Source organism: Lutra lutra, chromosome 7, assembly GCF_902655055.1.
Source record: "Lutra lutra chromosome 7, mLutLut1.2, whole genome shotgun sequence".
Lineage (NCBI taxonomy): Eukaryota > Metazoa > Chordata > Mammalia > Carnivora > Mustelidae > Lutra > Lutra lutra.
Window position 1 is genome coordinate 126344607 of NC_062284.1, and position 13912 is coordinate 126358518.

Consider the following 13912-nt stretch of genomic DNA (forward strand, 5'->3'; position numbering starts at 1 on the left):
CTCTCTGCCTGCTTGTGATCTCTCTCTCTGTGTCAAATAAATAAATAAAATCTTAAAAAAATAAATAAATAAAAAATAAAATGATTAGTTATTTCTCACAAAAATGAGCTTGTAAACTCTGATCTTAATGTTTTGTTCATTCTCCTATTACTACATTTCATTCTTTTTCTGAAAATTATGTTTTATTCCTTAAAGCAAGGCTTCCCTGCATATAGTCTGCTTGTCTTTCCTTCCTTCCTACTTCATTAACATAAGTAATTTCTCAACCATAGTTAGTAATTCTCAGCATTGAGTGAAAGCAATCTCTTGTAGCAGATTATATAAGGTTTGTATTTTCCCTAAGAGATTACTATCCCATACTTCCACAGTAAATACCTTCTTATTTGGCCTATACTGTTTGCTTTATCTCAGGTATGGTTTACTTTGAATCATCTGTTCTTATGTTTTGTTCTTAAATCTTTGGGGGTTTTTGTTGATGGTTAGTTCATTGAGTTTTTACCTTGGTGTTGACTAAAACTGATGAGCATTTTATGACAAACGTATTGAGATTGATAGCTTTTTAACATTAAATGATTGTATTTCAACTATTTACTACTACAAATACATTCTACTAAAATGTTATTTACTGTTGTATGTTTAGAAATAAAAAATTGCTTCAAACAAGCAGCATGATTAAGTAGTTATATTATAAACAGAACACTCATGTAACCTTATAGGTACAATATCAGACTTAATTGCCAGTGTTAAAGCTCCTAAGATGAGAAATTTGCAAAGCTAAATCCTTTGCCTTTGTTTTTATGGATCTAGAGGTTGACTTTTGGGGGTTTTTTGATCTTACCATTAGAAAATGAGGAAAAAATAATGTCGCAATTCCCAGGACATTTAATTTAGTTCATATGGCAACATTGTGGCCCCACTTTTGCTGCTCCCTCTCTCTTGGATTCTTTCCATAAGCATCAGACATGCTGTAATAGCTTATATTTTAAAAACCAAAACCCCCTCCAGCGACCACCCTGCTTCCCTACTCCCCTTTATTTATTTATTTTTAAGATTTTATTTATTTATTTGACAGAGATCACAAGTTGGCAGAGAGGCAGGCAGAGAGGGAGGAAGCAGGCTCCCTGCTGAGCAGAGAGCCTGAAGCGGGCCTCGATCCCAGGACGCTGAGACCATGACCCGACCTGAAGGCAGAGGCTTTAACCCACTGAGCCACCCAGGTGCCCCTCCCGACTCCCCTTTAATAGCATCATTCTTTGAAACAAGAGTTGTCTGTATTCACTAATTTCACTTCCTCTCTTCCCGTTCTCTCATCCAACTCTCAGGATGCTCTGGTCCCCTCAAGACCTCTAAATCCACTCTGCTCCAGTCACATTCTCTTTGCTGAATACCTGGTCAGTTCTTGGTCCTCATCTTTCTGATCTCTCGCATATTTTTTCCTACTCTGAAGAAGCTTTCATCACTTAGCTGTTGGTTTTCTGGAATCTGCCAGATCTTGAAATACAAGGTTGCCCTGACACCTAGCCTTTGACCCTCTACTTCTGTCTGTACCAGGTTTTTGTGTAATGACTACACTGTAGTTAATTTAACCAGTCTCCTGTTAACAGACCTTTGAATTCTTACTGGTTTTCTATCTTTATACACAAATACAGTTGTATACATATCTCTTTGTATACTTATGGGAGCATTTCTACAAGTTAAACATTCTCGAAGTGGAAAAATGTGATCCGAAGTATGAACTGTATGAATTCTAATAGGTATTTCTGAAGGTCCCTCTTGAAGAGGTACTAATTGATAATCCCACTAGCAGTATGAAAGTTCCCATTTACCTATAATCTGGCCAGCACTGAAAGACCCAGGTTTGGGGTTGTTGTTTGGGTTGCCCTTTTTTTTTTTTTTTTTTTTTTAACTTTTTCTAGCTTTCTTGATGGATTCTTACTGACTTTGCAAGAGCAGTTCTTTACCAGTTTAAATATAAAGCAGTCTGTTATTTATTATAAATTCTCCTATAAGTTATAAAAATCTTACCATCAGGGTTTAAATAATTGTTTTAAAATGTTTAAAAATTGTTTAAAATGTTTAATTTTTAAACATTTAGAATGTTTAAAAAATTGTGGTATTGTGTCATTACTGTAGAGTCAAAATATGATACCTTATCGAGAACTGTGATTTTTTTTTTAAAGGAAGGTGCTAAATTGATTTAATGACATATTTTTCCCTCTTTCGTTTTTAGAGTCAGGTTTGACTACTGGCTATCATTAACTTAAATTGCATAATCAGTCAGCTTCATTGTGCCAGAGCTGTGATTACCATAGTTTTTAAAGCTGGTAGGTACCATTTTTGTGGCAGTTTTTAAAATGACAGCTTTGAAATTCTTGCAGAATTTCTTCATGGAAAGAAAATTAACTGAAATGAATGCTATTGTGAGGACTATCTACTTGAGATAATTGACTTGGAACTGGCAAGTCCCAGTCAGTAACTTTTAGAAGACTTTAAACCAAGTGTAAAAGGTAGTAAAAGTAGCAATTTCCATGTTGTCATATTGCTTGGAGAAGATACCTGAGAAATACCGATTTTCTTTCTAGTTACTTACTAATAAACACATTATTTAGATCAAGATTCACTCTCACTAGGGCGCCTGGGTGGCTCAGTTGGTTGAGCGACTGCCTTCGGCTCAGGTCACGATCCTGGAGTCCCGGGATCGAGTTCTGCATCAGGCTCCCGGCTCCACAGGGAGTCTGCTTCTCCCTCTGACCTTCTCCTCGCTCATGCTCTCTCTCACTGTCTCTCTCTCTCTCTCAAATAAATAAATAAATAAAATATTTTTTAAAAAAAAGTTTCACTCTCGCTAAATTGGTGAAACCCAGGCACCCTGGGGATTCTTCCTACTTAAGTAAATGCTGAATGAGCAGTAGGTTAGAACCTTTGTTGCCAAAATCTCTTGCGTTCTTTCCAGTTTCTTTGCTGATGTATAGTTCCATCACATGAAAGAGAATCCTTTCAAACATTCGTACCACTTAGAAAGTGTTGGCAGACTGGGATTCTTATGGCAAGCTATTTGTTTTTAAAACAAATTTCTATTATCAAAAAAAATCAAATATTAAACTATTGTATTTTAATTTGAAATTCACATTGACAAACTGCTATTTTACAGGTACTATTTTTCTCAAGCAAATTTGAATCTAGTAGCAGTACGTAGGAGTGCCTTTTTTCAAACTGTGTAGTTAAAATGGTCCCTCTGAGGTCGTTGCTAAAGGGTGCTTTGCTTATACATTGTACTAAAGATCATTTCTGGTAAACACAGATGGATCAAAGTGTTTGCCTTTGGTCAGTGATTACCAGGATGGTGAAAGACATTTGCCTGATGGCAAACAGTTTGAAATTAATTTTGCCTTTCATAACTTACTGAAAATAGTTTTCAAATTAGTATGAATTTTTCTTTGCACAGGTGAAGAAGGAGCATCCATTTCCTGTGCTTTCAGAGCAAGAGTGCCTATGATAGTAGCAGTGTTATCTCTTTAAGGCTTATTACCTTAAAGTGGCAGGCATGTGGTGGGTCCCTTAGGTGTATTATTTCAGTTCATCTTTGTGAGTAACTCTATGCAGCTAGGACTCTTATCCCTATTTGTAGATAAGGAAGTTACCTGCAGATAATTTTACAGATAAGGGGAGAGATTAGTGAATTTGCTCAAAGTGTACAACTAGTAAGTGGTAGGATTTGAGTCAGGCATTCTGACTCCAGAATCTGTACTCTTAATCACTAAGCTCTGATGCCTAATTACGTTCTCCATGTTAAAGCAATCCGTGGAAGTTGACGTGTACTCAACCGTGTATGGTTCTGGGGTCAACCCTGTCCCTCTGCTCTTCTTTTGTACTTCTCACTTGATATTCTTATGTGTACTCTTGGCTTCCAGTCTATCTATGAACTGGAGAACTTCCTCTTTGACTATAGCTGAAAAGATGTCTACGACATCTTGTTTTTGGTTTTGTTTGTTATAGCCACTTTGAATATAGCAGGATCAAAGCTTAACTTGTCTCTGCCCTGAACCTTTCATCCCTACCCAGTAATGTACTCCTCCTTTAGTGTTCTAGTGAGGACAGCCATCCCCTCACTTCCTGAAGCCTAATACCTGGGAGCCTTCCATGACTCCTCTCCTCACATCTGCACGTCTAGTCAATCAGGAAGTGGTGCCACATCTCCTTCTTAGCATCACTTGAGTACATCCACTCCTTTCATTCCATTATCTTCTTCAGGCTCCCATTACCTCTCAATTAGCCTAATGTCACAACTTGTAAACTGGTTGTCTTAATCCAGTCTTGCTTTTCTCCATTCCATTATCCACTCTCTCAATAAAAATGTGTAAGTATGAGCATGTCACTTCTGTTTAAAACTCTTTAAGTGAGTTTCCATTGTTCTCAGGATAAAGGCCAAACTCCTTAATCAGATTTATCAGGACCTTCTTAGTCTAGCTTCTTTGTGCTGCTCTAGCTTTAACCTCTTCTCTTGTCTACTTGGGCACTCACACTACATGTTGTCACATACTGAACTTTGTATTTTTTCTAAAGTGCTATGCTGTCTTTCATTTGATTCTTAGCACACGTGGGCCCTTCTATCTACAGTACTTCTACCCCACCCTAAAGCAATTCATCCACCCTCTACTCCTGCACAGCCATGAAGTTCAGTGGTAAACCTCAGTACCTGACCAGGGAGGTTTTCCTTTCCATAACATCGATCATGCTTAGCGTTTAATGTCTTTCTTCCTTGCTAGGCAGTAAGTTGTATAGAGCAGAGACCTCTGTTCCACCTTGTTTTCAGCACCTGACATAATTCCCAGTACCTAGAAGATAGTCAGAAGAGCTTATGAACAATAGAGATATGGTCTCTACTTTTAACAAGCTCAGGGTCTAGTGGGAGCAAGAGTATGGTAAAGAAAGAACCTCAGGTTATATCATACATGCTCTGATTAAAATGCTGTGGGATCACAGAGGTGTGAGAGTGATGAACTTTACCTAAGGGAGCATTTTCCCTGTATAGCTTCATATTAAAGAAGCTGACTTAGAAAAGAGGGGAATTGTGCTGAGCGGTGAAATTGGTCTGGTTGTATTTGCCTTATTTTTTGCTTGCTAGTTAGCCAGGAATTTTACAGTAGACTTATAACATTCTGAGGTTATCAGATCTCAAGATCTTCAGAAATTCTAAGCTAGATACAGAGCTGCCACGTACACTAAGCCAGCCATGTTCATAAGTTGACCCACCCTTAAGTCACGCTAAAGAAAATTTGATGCTGACCCTTTCATGTTCCCCATTTCAAATCATGTATTTTGGGGGGCGCCTGGGTGGCTCAGTGGGTTAAACCTCTGCCTTCGGCTCAGGTCATGATCTCAGGGTCCTGGGATTGAGTCCCGCATCGGGCTCTCTGCTTAGCAGGGAGCCTGCTTCCCTCTCTCTGTCTCTCTGCCTGCCTCTCTGTCTACTTGTGATCTCTCTCTGTCAAATAAATAAATAAAATATTTTTTTAAAAAATTTAAAAAATTAAAAAAAAATCATGTATTTTTGTCTTCAAATTCTAATCATTGGAATTGACAGTATTAAATCCATGGATACCAGAATGCTATTCATGTTTAGAGGGTTTTTTTTATCTTTTCAGCTCTGACTGCCATTGAAGGCACAGCCCATGGGGAGCCCTGCCACTTCCCTTTTCTGTTCCTGGATAAGGAATATGACGAATGTACATCAGATGGGAGAGAAGATGGCAGATTGTGGTGTGCTACAACCTATGACTACAAGGCAGATGAAAAGTGGGGCTTTTGTGAAAGTAAGTATTGCCCAGTAGGAGGCATGTCCACATTGTTTTATGTCTCAGACAACATTTTTAAGGCCTTTTTTTAGTCCTCCTTTCCCCACCTTGGTCAAAAGTGGTCAGTGTCAGTGACATAGGTAAGTCTTAAAGAATGGACTTAAGAGCAGGAAGCGTGCCGTATACTCACTTCTGGGCTCTCAGTTGGGCAGCTTATCACACTTGTGTTTTATTTAGAGATGATCTTCCGTTGCTGTGCACAGCTTGTTCTGTAAACCCTCAAGAAGGCTGCTAAATTAATTACTATAAAACGTTTTTTGGCAATAAAGAAAAACAGAACATTATGCTGAGGTTAATTAATAGTGCTTAGAAGAAAAATAGATAATACCTTTTTTAAATACTTTGAGTGAAATGTGCTGTGCTGAGGTAGCATTTGATAGATACAGTATATTTAACTGCCCTAAATGTTAATGTCAGTATTGTCTCTACAGGCGTTTTCAGGAGGAACTTTCTGTTAAGGAACAAAGAAAACCTTGAACATAGCTCTTTTGATACCAGATGACATTTTCAAAATGATGGCTTTGATAGAATATTTAGGCATTCCTTAGAGAAAACATCAAATATAGTCCATCTTTGGATGTGGGCCAGTATGATTAGGTACTCTTGTTTAATACATCAAATTTGTTTTTATATTACAAAAAGAAGTCGCTTCTCCTAATGAAATATTCAAATGTCTCTTGATAAGTTTTAGATTTCTATTAAAATGTTTTCTTAAAGTAGCAAAATAACTTTGGGGAAATCTAATGCTATAATTTTCAGTGTTGTATCAGTACATAGGAAAAAGCAGAACTTGACTATTAAATCAGAATCTGTATTTAATAAAAATCCATATTTTTTTCACTAATTCTTTGTTAGGTAATTAGTCACATATTTTCTCCTTGTAAAGATACAGCCTTTCAGGTGAGGCTAAAGTGTCCTTTGACTACAACAGTATTTTTTCTAACTATTGCTTTTTTTATTGTTTTCTTGTCCTTCAGTTTTAGCTCACCTTGATTATAATCATAAGGCTCTACTGGAGTTTTAGTTGACTTATATGAAAAATTTTAGAATTACTAGCAGGAAAGCACTTTCCAAAAACAAGTTGATATAACTTTCTTTACAAGGAAGTGATTTTATTGAGTGTTGGGGTTTTTTTTTGTTTTGTTTTGTTTTGGTTTGGTTTTTTGTTTTTAAGTCTTAACTTTAGTCAGATAAAGGCCACACATAAAAGCATATGTCCTTACAGTCAGATTGGGAAAGAGTGAAAGATCACTGTAGTGGTAACTGCATAGAAGAAAGAACATATACTGATGTTTAATAAATAATTGGTTTAAAAGTAAAATCAATTTAAAAGCATCTGACATTTTGTTTTTAGCTGAAGAAGAGGCTGCTAAACGGCGGCAAATGCAGGAAGCGGAAATGATGTACCAGGCAGGGATGAAAATCCTCAACGGAAGCAACAAGAAAAGCCAGAAAAGAGAGTAGGTAGCATTGCCCAGTCTTTTCTTTCCCTGACATAGGCCGTTACTGAGATAGAAAGCGCTAAGTGCTTGTTTTTTAACTGCACTGCTGAAGACAAAGGATTTCTTAGGCTGTATTTTAAGAAAACCTGATACGACCTATAGACATCAAGGGTATTACTTATATCACATTTCAGTGCTTTGGGCTAAAAAGATTATAAATGCTCATCACAAAAATGAACAATAAGCAAAATGGAAAGAATTAAAATTATAACAGTTTCCAAGCGCCAAGAATATGTATACTGTTCAGAATTCAAAATGACATAAAACAAAAGGAATTCTTGTCAGGTGTTTTATTGTTTTTGCTTTGTAATTATCTTGCAGACAAACACTAGAATCTAGGAATTTGGAAAGAACATAATGTTAAGTTGGAAAGAACATAAAGTCAAGTTAACATTTTATGTCTCTTAATTTCAGCTGACTTTTGTTAGAGTCTGCAAAGATTTTAAAAGAAAAATACAATGATTATTTATTGGGTGTCCAGTATTATAATTCTTTCTCATTCTTAAACTATTCTAAAATATTGGAATAGCAGAATTGGTACCTTATGTAAAAAAAAAAAAAAAGTAGCCCAGAATGTTTTCTACATATATAAGTAACATAGCTTTGTGCAAATCAAATATCAGAGGGATTCTTTAGAATAAGGAAATTATTTACTCTGCATCTGCATAGATTTTGTAAAGCAAAAAACAACAAAAATTTTTTAAAGTTTTTTTTTTATTTAAGTAATCTCTGCACCCAAAGTGAGGTTCAGACTCACAACCCCAAGATCAAGAGTCACATGCTCTTCCAACTGAGCCAGCAAGTGCCCCCAGATTCTGTAAAAATTTTAATGGCAGTTCCAAAATATTGCTAATTTGTTTGTCCTTTTTAATTGCTTATGTTTAAAGAGCATATCGGTATCTTCAGAAGGCAGCAGGCATGAATCATACCAAGGCCTTGGAGAGAGTGTCCTATGCTCTTTTGTTCGGTGATTACCTGACACAGAATATCCAGGCAGCTAAAGAGATGTTTGAAAAACTGACTGAGGAAGGCTCTCCTAAGGGACAAACTGTAAGTGTACTTTCACTGCAGAATCTCTTGGCACATAGCACTTGTTTATTTTCACAGCAGTTTATTCTTTATGCTCTGCCCTCACTGAACAAGTAAGGCTAGAAGGTAAAATACCTTTAGATACCAATCCTGTGGCAGATCATTTTACCAGTCTTGGACAATCTTCTTGTCCAAGAACACTTGTGGTCACCCGAGGGATTTTTGCAGCTGCATCTTACCACAATTACATTTGTAGTTTTCCAAATTAAATCTGTACAGAATGAAACATAAAGGTAATTATTTTTTATCTGAAATCACTCCCCGTTGCCTTTTTTCCAAAGCTCAGATGCTCCAGCTTTTGGTAATTTTCGTGTTTTTTTAAAAAGATATATTTTACTACAGAAGCAGTACAAAAAAAAAAAAAACTAAGAAAACATCATATCTATACCACCCAGACATGAACATTGGTAACGTGTTAATGCATGCATACCCTTCTTGACCTTTCTCTTTGTGTATTTATACGTGTGAACTTACTACAATGAGATGTCACTGTCTACTGTTCCCTTCCTCGCTCTTTCAATAAGTAGCCCTCACCGTTCCCGTCCAGTAAATAGAACACCCAGACAGTCTTCATGGGGCAGTGAACCAAAACATTTCCTTTATCCCTGTTTTTGTCCTAAGCAGTATCCAGTCCAGGACGACATCTTCTGCTCGATTGTTAATGAATGTTAGCAGAGTCCCTGCCTTTCTTGCCTGTCTGTTTTCAAGATAGGGCCAGTTGTTCTGCAGAATGGCCTTCTTCAGTTTGTCTGTTTGTTTCTTCCTTTTGGCCTTTATTTTCGTCTTCGTGATCTCTTTTTCCCATAGAGGATGTCAGAGCTAAAGGCTGATGAACTCAAGTCAAGTATTTTTGGCCAAGCCTGCCTCATAGGGGGATGTTCTGTATCCCATGTCACATCACATCATTTGGTAAAAAAATCTCTGCTTGATTTCTCATGGGTAATAGTAAGATTGACACCTGGATTTAGGAGGCCACCACATTGATTTTAAGTGCTCTCAGTAATTCAGGTTTACTGGAGGTGTGGGATTTGCTTAAATGTAAAGTTTCTAGTCACAATTAGCAGGAGTCTATTTTCAGACTATTTAAATAATAACAGAAATTGTGACCATTGTTTTCTGTAGGTCTGAATACCTACCCACTCTGCAACTCTCACACAGTTTTGGTTTAATTTATAAACAGGTTACATCTTCATTACTCCCCGTTTGTTTTCAAAGATTTTTTTCCCTTCTTTGTATAAGTCAGTTTATCTAAATTCACACATACATTCTTTATTCTACAGACATATTTGGCTCTGAAAAACGATTGTACTTCTGAAGCTTCTTTCCCCTCTAACAATAGCACCCCATAATGCCACAGTGCTTTATATTGCGTACTGCAAAGCACTCTTCCATGGTAATTAATTTTAGTGATGTAACAGACACAGCCCCAAAGTCACAGTGACGCAACACTACAAAGCGGTATTCCTTGTTCACGCCAGGGCCAGGGTCGATGCGGTTCCCTTGTTTGTGTCACTCTCTTCCCAATGCTGACTCAGTCAAGGGCCGCTTCTGCCACATAGCTGCACAATCTGAAACGTGGGGAGCCCTCCTGAAGGGAGAAGAGAGGTCTGGAGGATTATCTGGAAAGTTTTTAATGGCCAGGCCTAAAAATGTCTTGCATCTCTCTTTGCCTCATCCTAGCCACTTGGCCTTACCCAAGTGCAAGGGCAGTGGGGGCTGGGAAATGTAGAAGAGCTCATGGATTTTAATGAACACTGGCACATGACACACCTGCCTTTCTGACTTTAGCTTTTACTTTCATGGTCCTCAGTGGGCAAAGGTAGAACCTTATCAATGCATTGTTTGGTTGGTTGGAGTTTTTTTGTTTGGGTTTTTGTAATGAAAAATTGTGTGTGCTTCAGCATTATAAAGTGACAGGTTCCTCTGTTACCCCTTCAACATGACCCTAGCCACCCTTTTTATTGCTAGGATGTTTATTTTGGTAGCCTCTTACTGTTTTCATTGTATATTCTCCTTTGATAGGTAATGTGTCAGTGTGATGACATAGCTGTTGATCAAGATAAAGTAAAAGCCATGTTTGTGTTTACCTTTGGTTTTGTAATATTTTTTTAAGCTGTCTTTAATCTTCAAGCTAAACTTAGTGATTTGTTTAGCTGTATTTCATTGTGTAATTTGTAAAACCTTGAATGCATTTCTGAGGCTCTTTAATTAACCATAGTTGTACATACTTGGACTGTTCAAGTCTTTCAGGATCTAAAGATTCTTGCTGCTTTTCATCGTTCATAAGACTATGTGTATAAACTATCACTAGGGACAAATAAATAAATCTTTAAAAAAATGTAAAAAAAAAAAAAAACTATCACTAGGGAAGAATTCTTACTTTTATCATTTTATTTCAGGCTCTTGGCTTTCTCTATGCCTCCGGACTTGGTGTTAATTCAAGTCAGGCAAAGGTAATGTTATTAAAGCTTTATTGTATACTACCATTTGAATTGGGTCAGTGTGTGCGTGTGTTCAGTTAAGGATATTTTTGTTCTTTCCCAGGCCCTTGTATATTATACTTTTGGAGCTCTTGGGGGCAACCTAATAGCGCACATGGTTTTGGTAAGTAAGACTTTAGTAACATTGAGGAGCAGAATTTTTGGTTCATGAGGGGCCACAGCTTTTCTAGCTTTTATGAATGACATGCACTTATATTCATTAAGATCAAATATTCAGTTGAACATTCTTCAAATTCTTGTTAATGGGTACAATACTTGCATCTACACGTGCATGTAGATTTCATGGATGAAAATTGGCACAGTCCACAATTTTTCTTCGAAATTATGACTGGCTATTGCCCTTGTGATAAATGTCTCTTTTATTTTCTATAAGTTGGAAATATTTGTCAAAATCTTTTCTTCAGTTGAGTTATCCGAGATTTTACATTTGAATTTATTTTACAATGAAAATTGATTTATGTTTTACATTTAAATTTACACAAGTAAGGAGGTCATTACAGGAATCAGCCAGAAAAGCTCTTAACCCACACTGATGTTGGAAAGAGAGGTAGAAGGAGATACTTCTGAGCAAGGAAGTAACTAAAGTAATTCTTAAGGGATAAATAGCAGTGAATGAATAGAAGTGGAAGGGCATTCAGACAGCAGGAGCAATACATGCAGAGGGACAGTGATGAGGAAATGTGGTGCTTGCAAGAAAATACAGGCTGTTCAGTGTGGCTGGAAGGTAGAACATCAGGAAATTCATCAAGAGTCATGTAAATGGGCTGTACATCATGCCAAGGAGCTTGGATGTCATCTGTGACAGTTGTAAACTGCTGAAGTAATTTAAGCCAGTGAAAAACAAGGATGTTGCTCCAACTTTCTGAAATATTCTCACTAATTTTAAAGGGTTTTTTTTTCCCCCCATTGGCTTTTTTCATCGATCGAAACATTTATTCCTCAAACAGTAATTGAAAAGTTCCTTTTAGATGAATTTTCCAGAAATTTAAAGTATCTTTTTATATGGCAAAAGTGTGTCAAATATTTCTGACCTATATCTTTTTTTTTAATTATTTACCAATCTTCTTAAATAGTGGCTACAGAATAAGAACATTAAATATTAGACACATTATTATACAATAGTTCCAAAAGGATTGTTAAAGTTTGTAAAGTTATTTGAGTCTGTGCTGAATGACTCAAGAGAGCTCTGCTTTTTTTTTTCACTGTTCTTTATAATTAGCTATCCTCCTCAGGCTGAAACCATTTTTTGCTCATATTACTATGCCTGCTCCTAGTAGTCTCTTATCTTCCCTATTTTACTGATTTGTTGCTTCTTTGCTGGTTTGGTAGATCAACCCATTTTCATTAAAATCATGTTTACAATAAGATTAGAATGTGTTCTAAGCAAGAACCTAAGTAATTTTCCTCTTACACGTGAGATACACACACTTCATCCATAAAGTTCACAGCATCTGTTCTGATTTCTGTGGGAACTTCATTACTTCCTAGTTCTCAGCTATATTCTGGTTTTTGGAGTTGCTGAATAAATTACCTCAGAACCTAAAACAGGATAAATGAGGTGGTAATGTACTGGGATCAAGGGACTGCGGAAGTACGTTCTGAGCGCGGGTGGCTTTATTCATTCCAACGAGAATTCCAGTGGAGCGTGTGAGCCTGCAGTCTTCTCACTAGAGCTTATCTCACAGGGTTATCGGTACTGGGCTGGCATCGGAGTCCTCCAGAGCTGTGAATCGGCACTGACTCACTATCGTCTTGTTGCCAATCATGGTATCTATTTTTTTTGCCTTTCACCTTATCAAAAGAAACAAAAAACAGAATGGAATTAACTTCAAATACATCTGCTTTTGTTGTACTACTCGAAATAATCATGATCGACTCTCTTATGTGGAATGATCTTTACACTAGTTGATGAAGATCTCCTTTTCGTGTGTGTGTGTGTGCGCGTGTGTGCGCACGCGCGCACGTGTGCTTTGAATACCACTTAGTTAATAGTTCGTGGAAAAGACTTACTGTTTTGTAATCTATAGATTACTGTTAGTATAGTGTCTGTCAGTGGTGCGCAGCTGAAATTCTACTCTGTGGAACAATCCTTCTGACCTTCCTCCATGTTACTACCTCATCCCCCTGTTTCAGTTGCTAGTGATATCTCGCTGACAGGAGGCTCAGTAGTACAGAGAATACGGCTGCCTGACGAAGTGGAAAATCCAGGAATGAATAGTGGAATGCTGGAAGAAGATTTGATTCAATACTATCAGTTCCTAGCAGAAAAAGGGGATGTACAAGCACAGGTATGTGTTTAAACATCTCATGGCGTATGTCACTCTATTATATATTACAGTCTTGAGGCAAGCACTTACATCCATAAAAGCATTTCCATTGCTCTGAGCCATTATTAACTACATGTTAGAATCACCTGAGTAGTATTATTTTTGAAAGTACCAAGAGTCTCGGACTGTCAAGACGTCCCCACTTGGATTCATCTAGGCTGTAGCGTAGGCATTGATAGTTCACAGAAGCTGGCCAGGCAGTTGCACCATGGTTGGAAACTGCTGCTTGAACAGAACAGTGTCTTACTGATGATGAAGGCTCTTATTGGAGTCACCAAGGATGAAAACCGCCACTCTCAAAAAGTCTCTGGAACTTTTGGAATTTCAGATGCCCTTCAGAGCCATTTACTGTTCATGTTTCTTTTGCTCATCTTAGACCATTAATTTTCTCAAGATCAAGGACAGAATTAGTCTTTTTCAATGTAAATTGAATGGTATATCTGTCAAAGTACCATGTATAATTTGTTATTTCATGGGCTGATAATCCTGATATAAAAAGGACAACTGCCTTTTTTTCTGTGCAGTTTATAAGTCTTTTCTGGTTTAGATATATAGAGAGATGATACTTTCTGAGAACAATTGATTTTAAAACTTAGCAGAAGGGAATCCTGTGTTAAAAAAAAAAACTGTAGTGAAAG

At 37.1% G+C, this 13912-nt stretch overlaps 1 protein-coding gene across 1 annotated transcript in view; it reads left to right on the plus strand.

The window, feature by feature from the left end:
• Positions 1-13912, plus strand: part of SEL1L (SEL1L adaptor subunit of ERAD E3 ubiquitin ligase) — a 55391-nt gene that overhangs the window by 18221 nt on the left and 23258 nt on the right. The window contains exons 4-10 of the mRNA XM_047736062.1: positions 5646-5813; positions 7210-7315; positions 8245-8407; positions 10846-10899; positions 10991-11050; positions 12633-12714; positions 13081-13235. Of these exons, the coding sequence (XP_047592018.1) occupies positions 5646-5813; positions 7210-7315; positions 8245-8407; positions 10846-10899; positions 10991-11050; positions 12633-12714; positions 13081-13235 (788 nt within the window). The remainder of the gene's footprint in view (positions 1-5645; positions 5814-7209; positions 7316-8244; positions 8408-10845; positions 10900-10990; positions 11051-12632; positions 12715-13080; positions 13236-13912) is intronic.